This window comes from Anastrepha obliqua, chromosome 3, assembly GCF_027943255.1.
Source record: "Anastrepha obliqua isolate idAnaObli1 chromosome 3, idAnaObli1_1.0, whole genome shotgun sequence".
NCBI classification, from domain to species: Eukaryota; Metazoa; Arthropoda; class Insecta; order Diptera; family Tephritidae; genus Anastrepha; species Anastrepha obliqua.
In genome coordinates, this window is record NC_072894.1 from 125874783 (window position 1) to 125896977 (window position 22195).

Below are 22195 nucleotides of genomic sequence, written 5' to 3' on the forward strand. Positions count from 1 at the left end.
TCGATTTTGACGCAATATTTATTAAGTTTATAATAATTGAATTTTTAATAAGCTTCCATCTTATTTAAATTTCAATCAAAGTATCATTTCTTCTAAAACAGATCGGAACCTATTAACCCAAAAGCAAAAAGTTTTAAAGTCAATTAAGTGGTTTTATCAAAAGCCCTCGGAGTATAATAGTCTTCATGAGTATGAAATATATTAAGCAGATAAAAGTTTAACTCTAAATATCAGCAAAAGTCCAGTAAACGGAACTAAATGTGCTATTTTTTTATCTTAAACCATTTCCATTGCAAAGTGGAGCTTAAAAAGCGAAAATAAGTTTATTGCTCCTAGTGTTCTGATAGAGAGGTCTCTTTGTCGCATCAAAATGGCCCATATCGTTCGACACTTCTATATACATATGAATGGGTGTATGTATGTAAGTATAGTAGTATAGTTTTCGCTTTCGTTAATGGCGTATCCGTAAGATAAAAGTAGTTCTTACTGTGAATGTAGATTTCATGTTCATACATACATACATACATATGTACAAGGGCGCATACGAGGTGTGGCAATTAAGTTCCGCGAATTTAGTTATGATTCGAGAACCGGGAACACTTTTTAATGAAATCAAGATTGATTTAAGAAAATCAATCTGCGAGTAGTTGTTTTTCAGAGATTCGATGAGTCGGTTAATTGAGTCTGAACCCGATACCCGCAAACAAAATAAGTAATGGAGAGCGACTAACGAAAGCAATGTTAATAATTTCGCGGCATTATTCATCGTTAATATATCCCTGCTGGACATACAATGAGTGGACAGTACTATGTTGGTGGCTTGGAGCGGTCGTGTGCACGTATTTCTTGTATATGGAATCCGATATATCACTTTTTTCAAGCCAGGAAAAAAGTCGTGGTCCGTTTCAATTTCTGCGGAGCGAAGATTGTCTGCTAAGAACCAACTTCTTAGGAGCAACAAAGTACTGACTGCAATGAACTACTACTGGCTGAGCGGCTAAATTCCGTCGTTCTATAGGTTTGGCTATTAAGTCTGCTATTTGGAATTCGCTGATCCTTCCATTCAGCAAAGCGGAGAAACAAACCACCGTTTACTTTTCTACAAATTATCTCGCTATTATTAGCTTGACTTGTAACATTGTAATTCAGGCCAGTTTGTAAGGCATATGGCTGATGTTTATGCTACCTGTTGGCGGTACGAATGGAAATTACATTTTGTAAGCCGCTGATATGGTTTTAGTAAAACTAATATGCATATCAGGGCAGTTTGAAAGGCACATGGTTTGTGTTTATGATACCAGATTGCTTTCAAGGCTGTATAACAGGATACAGTTTATAAACAGCTGCTAGTATAACTGTGGTGAATTTTTAAACTGAGTTTAATATCACGCAATGAAATGTGCTTTCGAACACGACTTTTTCAAAGGGCGTTCATAGGACCGCATTTGTGTATGAAATGTGCATTTACTCACATTTAAGATCATATGTTTGTTCTAGCAGTAAAGTAGTGCATGTGCACTGAGAGATGCATTACAAATGCATAATTACAGGCGGTAGGCTTTGAAAAATATTAGAAGCCGTCTTCGAATTCATATGAGTTAACGTGTAGCGAATAGATGAAGGGCAAACAAATGACTAATGGGTATTAGTAATGAAATTTGCCTAATATCAGAAAAGATAGTTGAGAGCATTTAATATAAGTCCCCTTCGATTCGCCAAGCGTTAGCAAGTAAAAAAGCACTGTAAAAACGATGCCAAAACTTACATTTGTTTGAAAGCACTTCATGAGTATTACTAAGACTCGTTGCTTGTGATGCCTATGATTTGTCAATACCGTTTGTGTTCTCGTTCTTCTCAATGTCGATGTTGACTTTAGACTAAAAACTAACAATTGCAAAGTGTGTGAACGCGACGGGCAATACCAAAAGAGAATGCGAAATGTTGGAACAACAAAAGTCTCCACAAATTTATCGAAACCTTTATTGCCAAACATTTTAAATAATCAAATTAGGGAACTTCCTTTTCCACTTAATTGAAGTTTTTATATATTATTTACAAGTTATATTTTACATTTAGTTTTTTAAACTGTAATTTTATTTTTAATTTTAATTGATTTCCTTAGTGAACCAATTTTACTCGCTCTAGACTAACTCCGATTTATTTGTAGAATTTTTAATAATTTAAAACGTCTTCAATTTGCAGGAAATGGTACAGGCAAAGGATCCACCATCCCATTATTTGAACAAATTGCGCACATACTTGGATCCAAAAGCATCTCGAAGTCATCGGGTAAGTTAAAAATGTTGTTTATTACTTAGCTTCTTTATGTTTCTAGCGTAAATGTATTGTAGTAGTTGCAGTTGGTTGAAGAGTATTTGTCTATCGTTTTGTAGTCTAGTTGCCTTTCTCACTTCAATTTGATTTTGTTTAATTTTTTAGTTTTTAATTTTTGTCTATATTTTATAATGGCTTTTGGGTACACCTTTCTATTGTTTATAGATCTGTATTGTAAGTAATACTTTAATAAAGAAATAGTTTTCTGAACTTTACTTTCTAAAGGTAGCTCTGGAATATGCATTGTACAAACATATATTCTGAAGTAGATAAAAATACATTTGCATATTTTATTACCTGATAGTCTTTGAAAGCGTTTTCCCTAACTAAGAGAATTAAGTTAACGATGTTTTAAGGACAGTTTGAGGCAGAAACTTCCAATCCCACTTTGACATTATATTGTCGACATAGGGCCCTACTTATAAAATGTGGGATCTAGTGGGGATATTTCTAGAAAATATGCCTTTTGTTAAAGAACTGCTATGATTTTAGTTTATAGATCACTGAATTTTGGTATAATAAAGTGAAAGTTTCAAATGGCTTAAAAATTCCGTTGCTTTTTGACAGTTTTTCCTGCTGACGGTGTTGAGAGTTTTCTTTTAATATAAAAAAAATTGTGTAGTAGGCGTTAAATAACGTCTGATTGGGCGAGCGTATCAGTAAATCAGTACAGTGCGGATTCTGTTGCCGAATCCCATGTGATGTGATGGTCAAATGGTTTAATCTTGCAATCTATTATTCTCCCACTACATCTTTGCTGAAGTAATATTTGGCGTGCAGTTTAATTCTTATATTGATTGCAGATTTCACACGAATAAAGTGCCAGTTTATTCAAATGTTAGTTCAGTCTGCAATGCACTGACAGTGTTCAGTTGTTCTTAAATAAATTCATGCATTCCTTTTGTTTTAAGCACCCAAAAGTAACTTGGTAGTTTTAAAGTAGTTAAAACTCAGGTTCAGTATCAGTTGAGGTCTCGCAGTTACTAGTTCCTGATATTGTTGCTGAAACTCATAAAAAAGTTGTCTTTTTAAATTTGCTCCGTCCATGTTTTAAATGATGAATGAGCCACTGTTGTTCAACTGCTCTGGCTGCTTTTTGCATGGTAATTTTGTGTTCATTGTTATATTGTATTGTTCCATACCATATCACCCTGCAGTCATCGTTACAATTTGTAGGGTTTATCAAAACAAAGAATTTTTTTTTTTATTAAATGTAAGACAACATTGTTGAAAATTAAAATGCGACAGTAAAACTTCAGGTCATCTCAGCCTTTTGACGTTCGGCAAGCAATACAGAAGCAATTCCAATTTCTTCACTTTGCCAATTTTTGCAGATTACCTCGCCATACTATCAAAATTTTCCTATTCAAAGCGTTTTACACTAATTCCTGCACAAATGCAAGTAATGCACAAACGAACTATTCATTTGGACATATCGGCTGCTAGTCTATCTATTTGGGTGCAAAAGCATCCCCCCGATTGAATTATAGTCAAGGTTTTTTACTAACAGCAGTCGCTCTTTAAGATCTTTTACGACCGGAGCGTTTTCTTGTAAGAACGAAAACGGCGATCTGGTGACTGACATCCAGAGCATACTTAAATTATGAAGAAAGCACTTCTCGAACCTGTTAAATAGTGACACCTGAGCATGTCACAGATAATGTTAAGATCTCGATACCCCAATCGTTGACGACGGAATTGTCGTTCCGCTACCCGACCATGACGAGGTGAGAATAGAGATAACGCGGCGAGCAGCATGACGGCGAGGAGCTGGTAAGATGCATGCATCAGCTTCTATGCAAAATATGGTCTGATAAAAGCATGCCTGCCGATTGGAAGTTAAGTGTGCTTTGCCCAATCCATAAGAAGGGTGATCCTGCAATCTGTACCAATTACCACGGGATTAGTCCTGTAAATATCGCCTATAAGCGATAGTTCTAGCGAGCGTATTGTGTGAAAGGTTGAAGCCCACCGTCAACCAACTGATTGGACCTTATCAGTGTGGCTTTAGACCTGGAAAGTCTACCATCGACCAAATATTCACAATACGCTAAATCTTGGAAAAGACCCATGAAAGGAGAATCGACACACACCATCTTTTCGTCGATTTCAAAGCTGCATTCGACAGTACGGAAAGGAGTTACTTGTATGCCGCGATGTCTGAATTTGGTATCCCCACAAAACTAATTTGGCTATGCAAGATGACGTTGCTCAACACCAGCAGCGCCGTCAGAATTGGGAAGGATCTCTCCGAGTGGTTTGATACCAAACGAGGTTTCAGACAGGGTGACTCGCTGTCGTGTGACTTCTTTAACCTGATGTTGGAGAGCATCGTACGAGCCGCAAAACTTAATCGCTCAGGCACAATTTTTTATAAGAGCGTACAATTGCTGGCGTTTGCCGATGAGAGTTATAATTTCGAGGTTGTAAAATACTTCGTTTATTTAGGAACCAGCATTAACACTTATAACAATGTCAGCCTTGACATCCAACGTAGAATCCTTCTTGCCAACACGTGCTACTTTAGACTAAGTATTCAAATGAGTAACAAAGTTATGCGCTTTCGTTTTACACAATTAGCCACACAAATTGATTTTTTAAATAATGTTTAGATGTCGGATGAAGCGCATTTCCATTGAAAAATGGTTATGTCAACAAACAAAACTGTAGATTGTGAGGCTCTGAAAATGCAAGGGCAACACACCAACATCAGTTGCACCCATCTAAATGTACTGTTTGGTGTGGTGTTATGGCCACTAAAGTTATCGGTCCATATTTCTTCGAAAATGAGGATGAAACGCCGGAATCGATTTCAGGAGCTTCTTACGGAACATTGATTGAAAACTTTTTGCGGCCAATGGCGGAGCAGTATCCTAATTTGTGGTTTCAACAAGATGGAGCAATTGCGCATACTGCTACGCAAACTATGGACCTGCTGCGTGAAATTTTTGGCGAACGTCTGATTTCCAAAAATTCAGATTTTCCTTGGCCACCTCGTTCGCCAGATTTGACTGCGCCCGACTTCTTTTTATGGGGATATTTAAAAGACAAAGTGTATCTTAATAAACCAGAGACTATTAGACAGCTGAAGCAAAATATTCGAGACGAAATACTGAGCCTTCAACCAGAAATACCACATAATGTGTAATGGAAAACGCGTTAAAAAGAGCCAATCTTTGTAACGAGAAAAATGGTGGACATTTGTCTGATGTAAAATTTCATACATAATTTCCATAAAATATATTCAATGTATAAAAACAATTAACCAAAATAAATGATTATTGCAAAAGTTATTTGTGTTTAACATTAGTAGGTCTTATTTGGCCCACCCTGTACTTCGTTTTGTCTTCGTTCATCACCAGACAGACTCATTTATTCAATTAATTAAATCATTTTATTTCGAAGATATTTGTATATCATTTATGTTGAAATATGATTTCTGACATAAAGCCAGAGGTAGAGGCTGCCCCGACGAACTGCAATCGATCAGTTTAAGTTTTAACGATTGTTTGGTATTATTCCTGTTATAACTCGATCAATGTTGGTTTCAAATTCGTCAATTGTTGCCGGTTTGTTAGCGTAAACAATTGACTTAATATATCCTCATAGAAAATAAAAGAGTAGTGTTAAGTCCCATGATCCAGGAGGCTAGTCAACAGGTCGAGAGATTTTGTTTTTAACAAATGATTTCATAATTTCACATGTTCCATCCTTTTTTAACGGCGAAGGCCCTACGATTCGAGGGTTGCTATTTATGTTTCTGATCTTGGACCATTGGAAAAATTGGCATATTTGACCAGAAATTGATCCTGAACGTTTTGATGTGCGAGCTATATTAGAGTTGTTAACACTACCTGTAAAAATCACATCATTACAAAAAAAGTGAATTTAAGGGGGAAGCCTGGTTTATAAGGTCAAAAAAATTTATTTTCGTTTTAAGCGATTCCTAATATATTTCAGAAAATTCACACAAAGTTACAGAGCCAAATTCTCAATATTTCCGTAGATACAAAGCCAAAGGTAGGCGAGCGTTAGGTAGTTACGCTGTGACCGGACAGCTATAGTACAAACTTTATCTTCTTTTCTCGACTTTTCATTTTTATGATTTCTTTGAATTGGCGTACATGAATGAAAAAAAACTAATGAACCTTTTGAAATCATAGCTTGTTCCCTTCAGTATTAAATTCTCTTCTATTTGAACTAACAAAATAGATAAAAAAAAGTTTTCAAGATTTTTATACCAAATTGAAGTGCATTTTTTTTTTATAGAAAGGCATTTTTGTCTTTAAAACCTCCAAAAAGTTGAAATTTTGGAATTTCTCTCAGTTTTCTTAGTTCATCTAGAATAAAAAATCATGATAATTAGAACTCCATTTGAATTTTTTGCTTTAGATAATAATTAAGAGCTGTATCTTGTACGCCAGTTGGAAACTCCAGCGTTGCAGCGCTCTACTAATGTCTATGTTAAACATTTTTTTCAACTTATTTTAACCAGTACAAAAATTTTTTATACTTTTTAAATGTTCATTAAAAAATAGAAAAAACTTTGCAGAGCTAAATTAATTTTTTCCTTGAAAAAAAATCGCAAACATTTTCGACCGTGAACATTTTCGAGCGATTATTTTTCACAATTTTTGAAGTGGATTAACAAGACAAGTATGCATCGATTATATAAAGAATGTTTTCGTGGTCATTGTTCACTCACCTACGAATTCCAGGAAGGTTGTCCAAAATCAGTTGCTGTGCCCGAAAATATATGTATATGCTGTGCACAAATTAACCAGATCATCATGTCAGATACCGTGAGAGTGAGGCATCCTTGAGCATTAGTATGAGATAATGATGACGTGAGGTAATAACAAAGTGTGTTCGCGTTGGATCCCACACAACTTAAAAAATTAAAATTATCAGGTCAGTCCATAAGTTCGTGCGTTTTTTAAAGATGGTTTTAAAATTAATAAAATATCTAGGGGTCGGTTCTGATGTTTCATCTTTATCTAACCATTAGCGTTTGCTAACAGGATTATTGTAAAGGACCCATTTTTCATCACCAGTAACGATACGGTTCAAAAAACTTGAATTTTCAAGCCGTTGCAGCAGCTGAGAACACACATTCACTCTCTGCTGAAGGTTGGCGACGGAAAGTCTATGCGGAACTTATTTTCCCAGCTTTGAAACCTTTCCCAACTGAACCAGGTGTCTGTGAACTGTTCCATGCGATGAATTTAACCTCTGAGCTATCATATCGACTGTCAAATTTGGCTCAGCTTGCACGAGTGCGAGCAAGGCGTCGGAGTTAAAGACTTCAGGACGACCAACGCGCGGGGCATCCTCCACGTCGCAGTTACCACTTCGGAATTTTGAAAACCACTTTTGCGCAGTCCTTACACTCACGGTATCCTCTCCGCGAACAGTGTTTATTTCTGCAGCAGCAGTTGTTGCATTTTTACCACTTTTATAAAAAAAATACAAAATATGCCTCTTATACGCGTTCGAAGATTGCATTTTATTTTTTAACAGCACGTGCCTCTATCCGCGATTAAAATCACTTTTTGAATGCACAATATATCAAAGAAAATACAAATAGTTCCGTTATATTCCGCGAATAATTTTTTGTATGCAAAAATCGTACAAATGTGAAATTATGGGTAAAATACGCACGAACTTATGGACTGACCTGATAATAATGTATGTATTCATAAATTATAAATAATACTCCAAAAAATTAAAATCGTGCGCAAAATATTATTATTAATTAATATTACTAATTAATTTTCCAAAATTGTCTATGCGAAGTGTAGTTAAACATTTAGTAAGATTTGGAGGGTTTAGCGGTCCTTGTAGTGAAAGTACTTAAAAGCCATTATAAAAGACGCTGAATATTGAAATAGCCTGGCGTTTTTGTAATTGAAAGTAATACATATGCCAATGTATAAGTACCTAGAAGCATCTTGGAATTGGGCTCCAATCGACTTACCTGCTACTATCCATACTTTTGCGGCTTGAACGAATCCTTTAATTTCTGTATGTAGTATAATTAAATTTCTCTTAAAAATAATGAAAATTAATGCAAAATTTTCGTTTCTCTACTCACACACTCACACACTTACACTTTACCTTCTTTTTACTTTGTTTTTTTTTTTTTTAATTTGGTTTCGTTTCATGCTTCTTAAAACGTACAATAAAATTTATTTTCCTACAAATTTTATGTTCACCAATTCCTACTCATCTTATACTTTAATCAACTACTTGTACACGTAATATGCGATTTTTTTACGGTTCATCCTCGTGCACACCTCACCTGTCCCAAAAATGTATGCATCTTTTTTATCCCGAATATCCTTTATCCTGAATAATCCTTTGGTTCCATGAATGAACATTATTTTTTATTACGGATAATTTCTGAATGCACATTTTCCCACTCCACTTATCCCATATACCTCGCTCCTTTCCGAATTCCTGCCCGGGACAATTTTGTACACTTACAGCTATACTTCCTCTACTTTCTTTGTCAGAAACGTAAAATGGTCGGTGAGTCCACATCGACACAGGTGCTGCGTGATCTCGAGATCTCGCTACGTACCAACCATATCGAATGGGTTAAGGAGTTTCTCGACGACACGAATCAGGGCCTCGATGCACTTGTAGATTATCTAAGTTTCCGGCTGCAGATGATGCGACATGAACAGCGCGTTGAAGAAGCACTCTCCGACTCAGACGAACGCTTGAATATGACTAGCAGCCAAACGGTGGGAGGTGGTACGGGCTCAAGTGCCGCGGATGGTCTGGGTAGTTCATCGGTGGGAGTAAGTTCTCCTCTTAGTGGTAGCATTAATTTAGATGGTGCACGGCATCATCAACATTCACATCACTCTGGCGGAAGTCTGAATGGTTTTTTGCGTCCCTCGCTGGCCGAGGTGCTCGACAGTCCCAGCATTAAGCGACGGTCCAGACATATAGCCAAATTAAATATGGGTGCATCCACCGATGACATACATGTGTGCATAATGTGCTTGCGAGCTATAATGAACAACAAGTACGGCTTCAACATGGTTATTCAACATAGGGAAGCTATCAATTGTATCGCGTTGAGCCTGATACACAAATCGTTGCGTACGAAAGCACTGGTGCTAGAGCTGTTGGCTGCCATTTGTCTGGTGAAGGGTGGTCACGAAATTATTTTGTCGTCTTTCGATAATTTCAAAGACGTGTGTCAGGAGAAGCGCCGCTTCCAAACACTAATGGAATACTTCATGAACTTTGAAGCCTTCAACATTGACTTTATGGTAGCGTGTATGCAGTTCATGAATATTGTAGTCCATTCCGTAGAAGACATGAATTATCGTGTGCACCTGCAGTATGAATTCACAGCACTTGGCCTGGACAAATATCTGGAGAAACTGCGTATGACTGAATCGGAGGAGCTCAAGGTGCAAATATCCGCTTATTTGGACAATGTTTTCGACGTGGCAGGACTAATGGAGGATTCCGAGACGAAGACTGCTGCCTTAGAACGAGTTCAAGAACTTGAGGATCAGTTAGAGCGCGAAGTTGATCGCAACTCAGAATTCATGTATAAGCTTGCTGAGCTCGAGACAGAGGTGGCAGTGTTAAAAGCAGAACGCGAGGACTTATTAACCACGAAACTGAAATTTGATGAAGAGGTCACAACGTTGCGTCGTATACTCAAGCAGAATGAGCAGGAACTAAAGAAGCGTGATTCCCTGCTTCAAAGTAAGAATCTCGAACTGCAAACATTAACGCGTTCATTGCCGCGCTCCGGTTCGAATAGTGAGACGTCCCTGCAAAATGGCGGAGCTTCGCCGGACAAATGCGCTTCCCCTCCGTTGCCTCCACCGCCGCCACCACTGCCATATGCCATGTCACCTACCAACTCGGCACCTCCGCCACCTCCTCCGCCCGCACCACCAGCACCACCACCACCACCTCTTGCGCCCGGTGGATCCATGAGCAATGGTGGTACACTTTCACCCACAATGTCTGCAAATGGTGGATCAGTGGGTTCACGTTCACCACCTTATGGTTCTGGTCCAAATGGCGGACCAATGATGTGTGCGTTCCAGCCGCCGCCGCCACCTGTCGCCGGTTTCATGCCTGCTCCAGATGGTGCCATGACAATCAAACGTAAAGTGCCGACGAAATATAAACTGCCAACACTTAACTGGATAGCTTTGAAGCCAAATCAGGTGAGACGATATTGATTTAAAAATCATAACATAAAACTGATATAATTTTTTAATAGGTTCGTGGAACAATTTTTAACGAATTGGATGATGAGAAAATCTTTAAGCACATTGATTTCAACGAATTCGAGGAGCGCTTTAAAATCGGTATTGGTGGAGGATTGACAAATGGTAGCAGCTCTGAAGTAGATGGCCTGCACTCTTATCCCAGTAAGCGGTTCAAGAAGCCGGACAATGTGTCACTATTGGAGCATACGAGATTACGAAATATTGGTACGATATACAGTTTGTGCATATTTGTGAGGATGTTATTATTTCATGGGCTTAATTACTTTATTAGCAATATCTCGTCGCAAGTTGGATATGCCTATCGATGAGGTTATTGCCGCCATACATAGCTTAGATTTGAAGAAACTCTCCCTGGAAAATGTGGAGCTGCTGCAGAAGATGGTGCCCACCGATGTGGAAGTGAAATCCTACAAGGAATACATAGCTGAGCGTAAAGACCAAAATCAACTCACCGAAGAGGATAAATTCATGTTGCAATTGTCGCGCGTAGAACGCATTTCATCTAAGTTATCAATTATGAATTATATGGGCAATTTCTTCGATTGTCTGCACCTGATCAGTCCAGTAAGATCGAGTTTAGTTTTTGAAGAATCTTATAATAAAATATGTTCTGGTTTACTTGCAGCAAATACAAGCTATCACCACTGCTTCAAATTCTCTAAAGAAATCAATGAAATTTAAGGCCGTGCTAGAAATTGTATTAGCTTTCGGCAATTATCTCAACAGCAGTAAACGAGGTCCCGCTTATGGATTCAAATTACAGTCGCTTGATACCTTAATCGACACGAAGTCGACTGACAAACGCACATCACTCCTGCACTATATTGTGGCAACCATCCGCCAAAAATTCCCTGAGCTGCTCAACTTTGACACAGAGTTGTATTGCACAGACAAAGCATCGCAAGTATCGTTGGAAAACATCGTGACAGACGTACATGATCTTGAAAAGGGCATGGAATTGGTGAAGAGGGAGGCGGAACAACGTGTGAAAGGTGCACAAACGCATATCCTGCGCGATTTCCTTAATAACTCTGAGGATAAATTGAAGAAAATCAAAATGGAATTAAAGAATGCTCAGGATGCATTCAAAGAATGTGTTGAGTATTTCGGAGAATCCTCGCGCAACGCCGATGCAGCAGCGTTCTTTGCATTGATTGTGCGTTTCACGCGAGCATTTAAGGTAAATTAGTGTCCAATTTGAAAAGCTGAAACCTTTAAGTTAATCTATTTAAGACGCTTAGACAGAGCTAAGGTAGGAATTTGAAAAAAAAATAATAATAATACAGCGTTCGATCATGAAAAGCGGAAATCGAGCTTAGCAAAATGTAACTTCAAAAACGAAATATTCAGCAACTGATGAACATTTTAAATTAATAATTCTTTACATATAGCCGCTTAACTATTTCGATGCTTTTCAGTCGATTGTTTTTTAGCCAAACGAGTCATTTTCCACCTTTAAACCATTACACATTCGTTCATTATTTAATTTCATTTTGTGCTATAGTTCTTAAAGTAGAAATATGTATATATATTAGGGGTGGGACTAATTATTCGAATAATAAAACCTTTTATTCGAGAGGTATTCGTAATTCGAATAATATTTATTCGAATTTTTTATTCGTTTATTCGAATAATGCTATTCGAAAACCTCACTATTCGAATACCTCACTATTCGAATACCTTACTATTCGAATACCTTACTATTCGAATACATCACTATTCGAATACTTCACTATTCGAATATTTTTGGTAAATATTTATTTAGATTAGCGGACTACTAATCGGTTTATGTACAAGTGCATGCACCATGAGAAGGGCCAATGTAATTTTTATATTTTTAAAAGCATTTTCTCCCTGATGTTAATGAATATATAGTGAGGTATTCGAATAGTAAGGTATTCGAATAGTAAGGTATTCGAATAGTGAGGTATTCGAATAGTAAGGTATTCGAATAGTGAGGTATTCGAATAGTAAGGTATTCGAATAATGAACTATTCGAATTATTTGAAACGAATAGTATTATTCGTTTTATTCGAATAATGTTTATTCGAATATTATTCGAAAATAATCCCACCCCTAATATATATATTTTTGGCGCATACACCCTGTTTGGGTGTTTAGTCAAGCTCCTCCTCCTATTTGTGTTGTGCGTTTGATGTTGTTCCACAAATGGCGGGACCTACAGTTTCAAGCCGATTCCGAACGGCAGATATTTTTATGAGGAGCTTTTTCATGGCAGAAATACACTCGGAGGTTTGCCATTGCCTGCCAAGGGTGACCGCTATAAGAAAAATGTTTTTCTTAATTTTGGTGTTTTACCGAGATTCGAACCTACGTGCACACTGTGAATTCTGAATGGTAGTCACGCACCAATCCATTCGGCTACGGTGGCCCCCGTAGGTAAACAAAAAATTTAAAAATTACGATATCTCAAAAATTATTCCGTAAAAAAAAATTTTTGTTTTAAGTCGTGAGAAAATCGTTAAGCAAAGTTACTTCTCATCAAAGGTTTATGAAAAAACTAAACCTTCCTTATAAATGTTTGGAGAATGCTGCTATATATATGTATATACCCATAGTTGGGTGTTTGACCGAGCTCCTCCTTCTATTTGTAGTGTGCGTCTTGATGTTTTTCCACAAATCGAGGACCCTATGTTATTATAGATGTTTTTTGTGAGGGTTTTTTTCATGGCAGAAATACACTCAGAGATTTGCCATTGCCTGCCGGGTACGGTTAATAAAATATACTAATGCAAATGAAAATAAGAAAATTCATAGTTTTTAATGGGAATCAGGAAATCGGAACATCCACGCGCATATACATCTTTAATTTTATTCCATATGCTTTAATTTTTTTGTATGTTTTTAAGCCCTTTGGATTTCCAGGCAAAGCACGTTAATAGCACATCGCAAATGTTTTCTGTTATCTAATACAAATACCATTCTTTTTGTCCAGGAAATATTTTTTCCCCCAAAACTGCCCATATTTGTCTTTTAACCATTATGATTTTTTGCCAAATTTGGTCAGTCCTTGCAACCTCTATAAGTTTCCCATTCTCATCTCCGTTCTCACATTATCTGGAACTTAGCTTAATGCTGTGAAAGAAGTTATAGGTTGTCTGTGATATCTGCATGCAGTCCGTAACTCCAACTAAGGCGTGTTTTGGAAAATAAGCTTAGGTTTCCACAGAAGGGTGGCTAGAAGAAACCGACAACCGTTAATAATGAAATCTTGTAACTTGTAATCATTTAGCAGGGGAATGAACTTTTTATTTATGCCTACAATTCATATCTGATAACTGCCAGTCACAACTTTTATGCTCAATCCCCGTTCTGCTTAAAACAGCAGCGTGCCCGTTACTCTGCCTATTGCTCGCTAAAAATCGTGTAATCTATCGCTATCGAGATTGAATATTAAAGACCGCCAAATGGAGTGACTCTTTGTTGCTTAAGCTCTGCAGAGCTTATTAATTATTAAGCTTTGTAAGGTTTTTATCGATCAAATCCTTCGGCTCTTCTTTATGCATATAAGTATATATAAGTAAAACTATAATTTGCTTATTTTTAGATACACGATCAAGAAAACGAACAGCGTCGTCGTCTAGAGCAAGCAGCTGCCCAGGCTGCAACCAAAAAAGAAAGCGATCAAGTATTACTGCGCAACAAAATGAACCAGAAAAAACAACAGGTGAGCGTGAGCAATAAAATATAGCTTCCCCTTTTAGAGCATCCACTACTTACTTATACACACAAAGGCTTTTTAAATGTAATAAATACAAGTTCGAAAACTTGTTAGCTATTTTTTTGGCTACGGCGCTTCATAATTTATGATTTGTTTGGTAATTGTGTTGGTTGCAGTTGTTATTGTTTTCGTTTTTTCTCCATTCATTCGTCCATATACAGAAACTGGGTTGCGTGACTATGGAAAGCAGTTTACTACACAAAGCGCTTATTAATTCTGCGTGAAAAGACAACGCAAATAATTGCAGATAAATAAAAAGCAATATTAAGGAGTAGAATAATTGAAAATAATGTACAGTTAAGCAAGTTATTCGTAATCGTTATGTAATTATAATTGTAATGTGGCGCGTGGAATGTTTGGCAAACAAAAAAAGAGAAAATTGTTGTAAAATTAGGCAAAAAGGTGTTTGGCTTAAGTTAAAACGAATAATAATATTATATGGTATTTTGGTGTTGGTACTACTGCAGCGAAAGCATCTGCGCAATGATGCAAAGTGAAGGACACGAGTGAAACGAAAATCGTGTAAGAAATTTTGCTGTTATTGTCATCCGAATTTGTAATGTATATACACTACCTAGCTAGCCATGCGCACAATAAAACAAGCCTCATATAACGACACAACGACATATACACGACTTCATAGTACTCACATATAATCCACCTACATAAATAACATACAGCATATACCTACAGTGTTTCAATAAAACCAAAACAAAAAAAAAACATGAAAGCATATAAATATAACGCTTAGTTTACGTAATTTGCAAAGAAAACCAAAAATATCCATATAGAATAAGAAGGAAGTGCCTCTATATTTATTATGTTTACCTTCACCGTCACGACAATCACCACCACCACAACCATTACCAATAACGCATCGCTCCCACGATCACTAAGATCATCACAACCACCACCACAATCATCACCCTTCCTGAAAAGCGATAAGCGATAACAATAGAGGATATCGGTCTTGGTAACTTATGTAATTAAAGACCGGGTTTAAAGCAATTCGATACACCTTCCATCTTGTTGGCATTTCCAACGCTTTTAGGATGAAAAATAAGTAAGTTATCACAAACCAAAACTTCCATTGCTTCGTAGAGAAACTGTAATCATTAGCAATAGTTTTCTTAACAACGTGTATTAAAATATCATAATTGTTTACGTTCTCTTTCTTGTGTGTTCTCAATTTGTTTGTCCCTTTGTTATTTGTTCCGATTTGTGTGTTTTCAATAATTTTTGCTGTTCAATTTTGTTTGTATTTGTTTTTGACCTTTTACTTACATTTTACGTATTGTAACACTTTAAAGTTAAACGCTAAAACTATTTGGAAGATAACAATATGTAATTTAATGTCACAACTAACAAGAAATATTTTATATAATTTGTGCCGTACGTACAATAAATATTAGTTAAAATGTGCTCATATTTTAGTTGAAATCACTTTTGACAAAACCGCTAGCCTTTGCATTCGAAGCAGTGATTTTTTTTTGTAGGCACAACTAGCAAGTATAGGGTGGACCATGTAAAATTTGCTTTTTGAATCGGCTATAAAAAAAAACTAATCAATATTTTTTCAAACTTTTTTTTTTATTATTTATGAAGATTGAACATTGTCATTTATGAATGAAAAATAATATTGTTCAAATGACTGCCACGACTGGCTTTACAGTAGGCCATTCGATCAACCTAATTTTTAAGCACATTTTCGATTGTTTGGCCTCCAATTTCATGAATGGCAATTTCGATTTCGTGTTTTAAAGCATCAATCGTCTCTGGATGGTTCGCATAGCATTTATCCTTAACGGCTCCCCACAAAAAATAGTCCAACAGGCTTAAATCACAGTTCCGAGGCGGTCAATTGATATCGGAATTTCGGCTGATTATTCGGTTTTCAAAAACGGTAGCCAAAAGTTCGAGTGTAACTTTGGCAGTGTGACAAGTTGGACCGTCTTGTTGAAACCAAATGTCGTTCATGTAATCCTCTTCAATTTTTGGAAACAACTTGTTGAGCATGTCACGGTAACACTCGCCATTTACTGTAACCGCGGCTCCTCGCTCATTTTCGAAAAGAAATGGCCCGATGATGCCGCCAGAAAAAAAACCGCACCAAACAGTGACTCGTTGTGGATGCATTTGCTTCTCTACAGTAACGTGTGGATTTTCTGAGCCCCAAATCCTACAATTTTTCTTATTGACGTAGCCACCGATGTGAAAATCAGAAAAGAAGAAGAATACCCACCAATTTGGAAATAGGTTTTCAATATTTCCCAATTTTGTTCAAGCGTATAGCGTCCCATTTCGTAAATGTTGATTGTTGACATGTCATTTGTGTTACTCAAAAAAAATAGGTAGTTCAAAAAGCAAACGCTATATGGCCCACCCTGTACAACACTCAGACAACATTAGGTTCATTGTGCTGCACTCGACTTCCCTTATTAATTTTATTTAAATCTACCCTACTTCTGAGTAGATCTTATGGTGTCAAGGAGCCATTGTGGTCGCTTCTTAACACATTAGTGCCAAAGACCTCAAGCCTGATTCGAGCGAAGGCCGAACCAGCTACCTAAAATCCCTTCTGCTAAATGACAGGAAGATCAGCGACAGTCGGTAGGACATGACAGGTAACATCTGTTATGTCCATCTGTAATTACTGATTGATGCATTGACAGTAAAGAGTAATAGGAAAGAATGCAATTGTTTCCACATTAAATTTACTCAAATGCAATAATAGCGCGAAATATTGCAAAGTTTTGGCGATTTATTCATTTAATTTTTCTTTCTTATTGTTTCATGAGAGTATAGTTTCTACTATAAAAAACCATATAACTCATAGGGGAAAAATTTAAACAAAAACAAAAAAAAACAAATTTTCATCAATTTTTCAAACTTTTTAGTTAGAACTTTTAGAAAATTATGCAGTTAAAGTAGCTCAAAATTCGCATTGATCTTTAATAATTTTTTCGGGTACTGTGCTATGCATTTTCATCCATATACCGAACGCTCGAAATATTTTTTATCTAGAAAAAATGAAAAAAAAAATCAACAAATGTCGAAAGCATAAAAAAAGAACAAATAAATAAATAATTGGCGCATACACTTCTGTTATGTGTTTGGCCGAGCTCCTCCTCCTATTTGTGACGTGCGTCTTGATGTTGTTCCACAAATGGTGAGACCTACAGTTTTAAGCCGACTCCGAACGGCAAATGGTTGTTTTTTTATGAGGAGTTTTTCATGGCAGAAATACACTCAGAGGCTAGCTCTTTTTCTGCCGAGGGGCGACCGCTATTCGAAAAAAAACTTATTCTATCATTTTGCTATTTCATGCACGGAGATTCGAACCTATGCACTCCCGAATAGTAGTCATTCAGCTAAGGCGGCCGAAGTAAAGTAGCTCAAAATTTGCGTTGTTTTGTTTTTTGTTGACTGTGCTATGCATTTTCTTCCATATAACGAACGTTCGAAATTTGTTTATATGGTAAATAAAAAGAAAATGTAAAAAAAAATCAAAAATCAACGCAGCTTTTCACACTTTCATTTTACCAAAATACAATGCGCTATAAAACTGCATATTCGAAATTTTTCTAAAAGCTCTGATTAAAGCATGACACTTTTGTTGTAGTATGTACTTAAGTAAAAAATAAATAAATAATATAAATAATAAATAAATAAATAAAACAAAAATATCAAAATGTAAATAGTAACAACTGAGCAATATGTCGCGCTGCTATTATTGCGAACATTGGTGTATATAAAGGGTGTTTTTTTAGAGGTTAGGTTTTCAAGATGAAATAAAACGTATATAATTTAATGTTATGGCCAAGAATTTAGCTTTATTATAAAGATAAGGGTTTGCCATTATGTTTTAAAAATGATATCGGGCAAGTGGCCGCCGCGGCTGGCTCGAATAAATTCCAGCCGAGAGGCCCAATTTTCGACCACTTTTTGCAGCAATTGGGTCCGTATGTCAGCAATAACGCGCCGAATATTCTCTTCTCTTCGGGCTTATCTGCATAGACAAGCGACTTCACATAGCCCCACAAGAAATAGTCCAGCGGTGTTATATCGCACGATCTTGGAGGCCACGCCACAGGTCCACGGCGCGAGATAATGCGCTCACCAAAAGTTTCCTTCAATAAATCGATTGTTGCGTTGGCTGTATGGCATGTAGCGCCGTCTTGTTGGAACCAAAGGTCGTCCACATCAACATCGTCCAATTCAGGCACGAAAAAGTCATTAATCATGGCTCTACAGCGCTCTCCATTGACTGTAACATTATGGCCGGCTTCATTTTTAAAGAAATATGGACCAATGATTCCCTCTGCCCATAGAGCACACCAAACAGTGACTTTTTGAGGATGTAACGGCGTCTCAGCAATGGCTTGTGGGTTATGTTCACTCCAAATGCGACAATTTTGCTTATTGACATACCCATTCAACCAAAAGTGAGCTTCATCGCTGAACAAAATTTTCTTGTGAAAATCGGGATCGGTGGCCATCTCGTTTTGGGCCCAAATTTGCACGATTTGCAAACGTTGTTCAGGTGTAAGTCTATTCATTATGAAATGGCAAACCAAACTGAGCATAAATCAAGTGACAGCTGTCAAAAAGACCATCTACGAAAAAAGTAGTGCCAACTTGAAAACCTAACCTCTAAAAAAACACCCTTTATATGGTAATATAGGTGTAATATATATTAATACAAAAAAAGTTAGTCCAATAACTCAATACAACAAAAATTTTGATTTTTTTGCTGAAACTGCATTATCATATCCTCATTTCCGTAGAACAAAGTCTGTCTGGCTCTCTGCACAATCGCCTGTGTCACTCATCAAAAGCCAATGACTGATTCGCTAATTGGAAAACGATTCGCATCCAAAAAAGGAATGTATTCACAGTTATTTCTTTGTCGTCTTTCTAATGGGGCATTTAACGAAGCGTCATCTTCTTTTTCATCCTACTTCCCATTGCCTTCATTTCGTTGGCTAGGCGCTGCCAATAGGCTTATAATTTTAAAAACTTAAAAAAATACTTAATTAAAATACCGTTCAGCTACATTACACAATCCAATAATGTTCGTACAAAATTCCATTCATAGTGTCACGCCTTCAGTGAACGTTGGATTACTTGTCGAATGCATTAAAGCAAGCAACATCGCAGTTATAAAATAAATTGGTCGAGCTCTTGATCAAACTTCCAGCTACTTCTGGCTTAGTAAAGCTTCTAATAAAAATATGAAACGTATCCTTTCCTACAAAATGTGCTTACCAGCCGAAATAAAAACCTCTGAGAGAAAATTACTCAAAATCGCTTAGAATCTTTGAAAGTTAGTCGTAAGAAATAATCAGACATCTGAGATCGACTCCAAATAGTATTTAACAATCACCCCGAGTGCCTACATATGTAGTTCAGTTTTTAAGTTTATATGGGCAAAATACCGTTATGTGTGTTCTAAAACAAAACCTGTTAATATCCATAACAATAAAAATATAAGTATACTAAACTATTCCAAAGTCATGCAACATAATTTTCCGAATAAGCTTTTGTACATTATTAATGTGCATATAATATAAAATTATCTATAGTATAACCTTAAGTGCGATTAATTACAAAGCTGGTGGCGGTGTAAACTAATTAATTTTTATTCTTTATCCTTTCTCCTATTTTCATGCCTCCTTTCATACATGCTCATGTGCTTACTGGCTCACTGTGGTGGCGCCCTTTATGCTTTTATTTGCTGCTTTCGTTTGAATGTGATACGACGCTTTCGCATTTTCCACTATAAATCGTATTGAACTGATAACAGTTGCCCGGTTGTGGCTTCTCCTTACAGGACGCTGTCATCAACGAGCTGAAAAGCAAAACGAATTCGGTGCGTGAAAAGAAGTTGCTGCAACAAGATGAAGTTTATAATGGTGCACTTGAAGACATATTGCTGGGGCTGAAGAGCGAACCCTATCGGCGGGCCGATGCAGTGCGACGCAGTCAACGCAGACGCATCGATAACAACCGCCTCTCGCGAACACTCGAAGAACTGGACGTCTAAAGCGAAAGCGAAGATGAAAAATACGAAAGCTCGGAAAAATTAAAAACAAAAAAAAAAACAAAAATGCTCCATGTACAATTATATTTACAATACTATTTTACAAGTAACAAATTTAATTGTATTTTCTACAATAGCATAAAATGTTGAGTGAAGACTAGGGATTTTTGATACATTTTTCAAAACAGTTATATACATACATAAATAGCATACATACATATGTCATCCACTTGGGCACATTCTAAATGCATTAATGTAAAGTGTGCATAGTCTTTATTCCTAAGCCATAGGAAATGTTAAAGCCCAATATGCGCAAATACGGCGGAATGCTAATCTCAAACTATTGCAAGTTGTGCAAATTGCACATTTTCATCTTTTGAGTTTGATACGATAGATAGACGGTAGCGAAAATGCAAATTAATGCGCATTATTGCATTTAAACTGAATTTACCGACTCCAATATGGCAACACCGTCCATAATTTACACCTGTTTACAATATTTTGGTAATGAGTCGTATTCTTTAACAACGATTTTTTCTTAATTCTGCGCTTCAATGTATGCAACATGTTTGCCCAACTCTAAGCAAATAGGTGGAAGCGGGGCAAAACCGAAAACCGTTACTTATTTTTCGTGATTTTGCCAAGTGTGACGTCAGACACCTTAACCCTTTCGGTCCGAACGGGACTTATATGTCCCGGCAATGTTTGAAGATACCTACAATTTTGGTGGGACAAAATACTTTTATTTCACCCATTGCAACTATTAAACATATAAAATAATTTGTATTTCCGTTAGCGGCTTTCCGTACCGAAAGGGTTAACAATACAAAGCAAACAAATTCAGTGCATGGCTTGGTAATATTGTGATTTGTGACACTTAAACTAAACAAATTCATGAAAATTAGTTGCCGCGTGTTAAATTGTGAAAGCACAAATGAATTTAAAGCGTCCAAACGCAGTTTTTCTTTTATTTTTTATGCGAATGACGCTGCGGCAAGAAAATGTGTGTGTGTATCATTGCTTGTGCTTGGCAACTTCTATTGATTTCGCCTACTCCTTTTGTTTGTATATTCTCGGCGCATGACGTCGCAGCGAATTCGGAAGGCGCAATCTCTTATTATATCATTCTAGGTACAGCCCAAGGCGTATTTAGAGAAGGTGGTGTGATTACACTCGTTGATTTCCTCTTCTTCCATTAAAAAACGAACTGACGAAAAATTGTTGTGAATGCGCGACAAGCTAATGTTATCTATTTGTCATTAATTTCAGTCTTCTATTCTCTTTCCTTTGACAGTTCTAATTTAAAAAAAAAGTTTCTTGCTCGAATGCTACCACCTTGAATATATTCGCCTTGGTACAGCAGTAACCACGGCGAATCCATATATGGTGATGGCGATAGTACAAAAACAAAATTTAGTGTATTTGTTTTTTTTTTGCAATTTTCTGGTTTGAATGCCAAAATTTCAATCAGAATGTAAACGAACCACCAAGGTGACTGCCATCACCTTGTGTGAATTCGCCTTGTCAGCAATGAATTTTAAATAAATGCACCCACCTGTTTGCCGGGTAAAAATTTCAATGCTCATTGAAGCTCTCTTAAATGCGCATTAACCCCCTGTCATCTGCCTGCCCTATATGAAACAAAAGAGACTGGCACTTAGTATTAATGCGTTTACGAAGTGACCCGCACATACATACATACAGATATGTACATGAATCGAAAGAATTAGAAATGATTTAAAATGCAAAAACGATACACGTTTATTCTTAAGTACATTCCCTTTAGTGTTAACAAAATTTGTG

General features: G+C 36.7%; 1 protein-coding gene across 4 annotated transcripts in view; it reads left to right on the forward strand.

Moving 5' to 3' along the window:
- LOC129242745 (formin-like protein) overlaps positions 1 to 21108 on the forward strand; it is a 60358-nt gene extending 39250 nt beyond the window's left edge. Inside the window, exons 2-8 of one of the 4 annotated variants that reach the window (XM_054879554.1) lie at positions 2203 to 2289; positions 8823 to 10541; positions 10598 to 10811; positions 10879 to 11171; positions 11233 to 11787; positions 14176 to 14295; positions 20156 to 21108. In XM_054879554.1, the coding sequence (XP_054735529.1) occupies positions 2203 to 2289; positions 8823 to 10541; positions 10598 to 10811; positions 10879 to 11171; positions 11233 to 11787; positions 14176 to 14295; positions 20156 to 20395 (3228 nt within the window). In that variant the 3' untranslated portion in view covers positions 20396 to 21108. Of the gene's footprint in view, positions 1 to 2202; positions 2290 to 8822; positions 10542 to 10597; positions 10812 to 10878; positions 11172 to 11232; positions 11788 to 14175; positions 14296 to 14510; positions 14841 to 20155 lie in introns of those variants that run through there. The other 3 variants (XM_054879555.1, XM_054879556.1, XM_054879557.1) reach the window with 3 other exon arrangements.
- The last annotated feature ends 1087 nt before the right edge of the window (positions 21109 to 22195 follow it).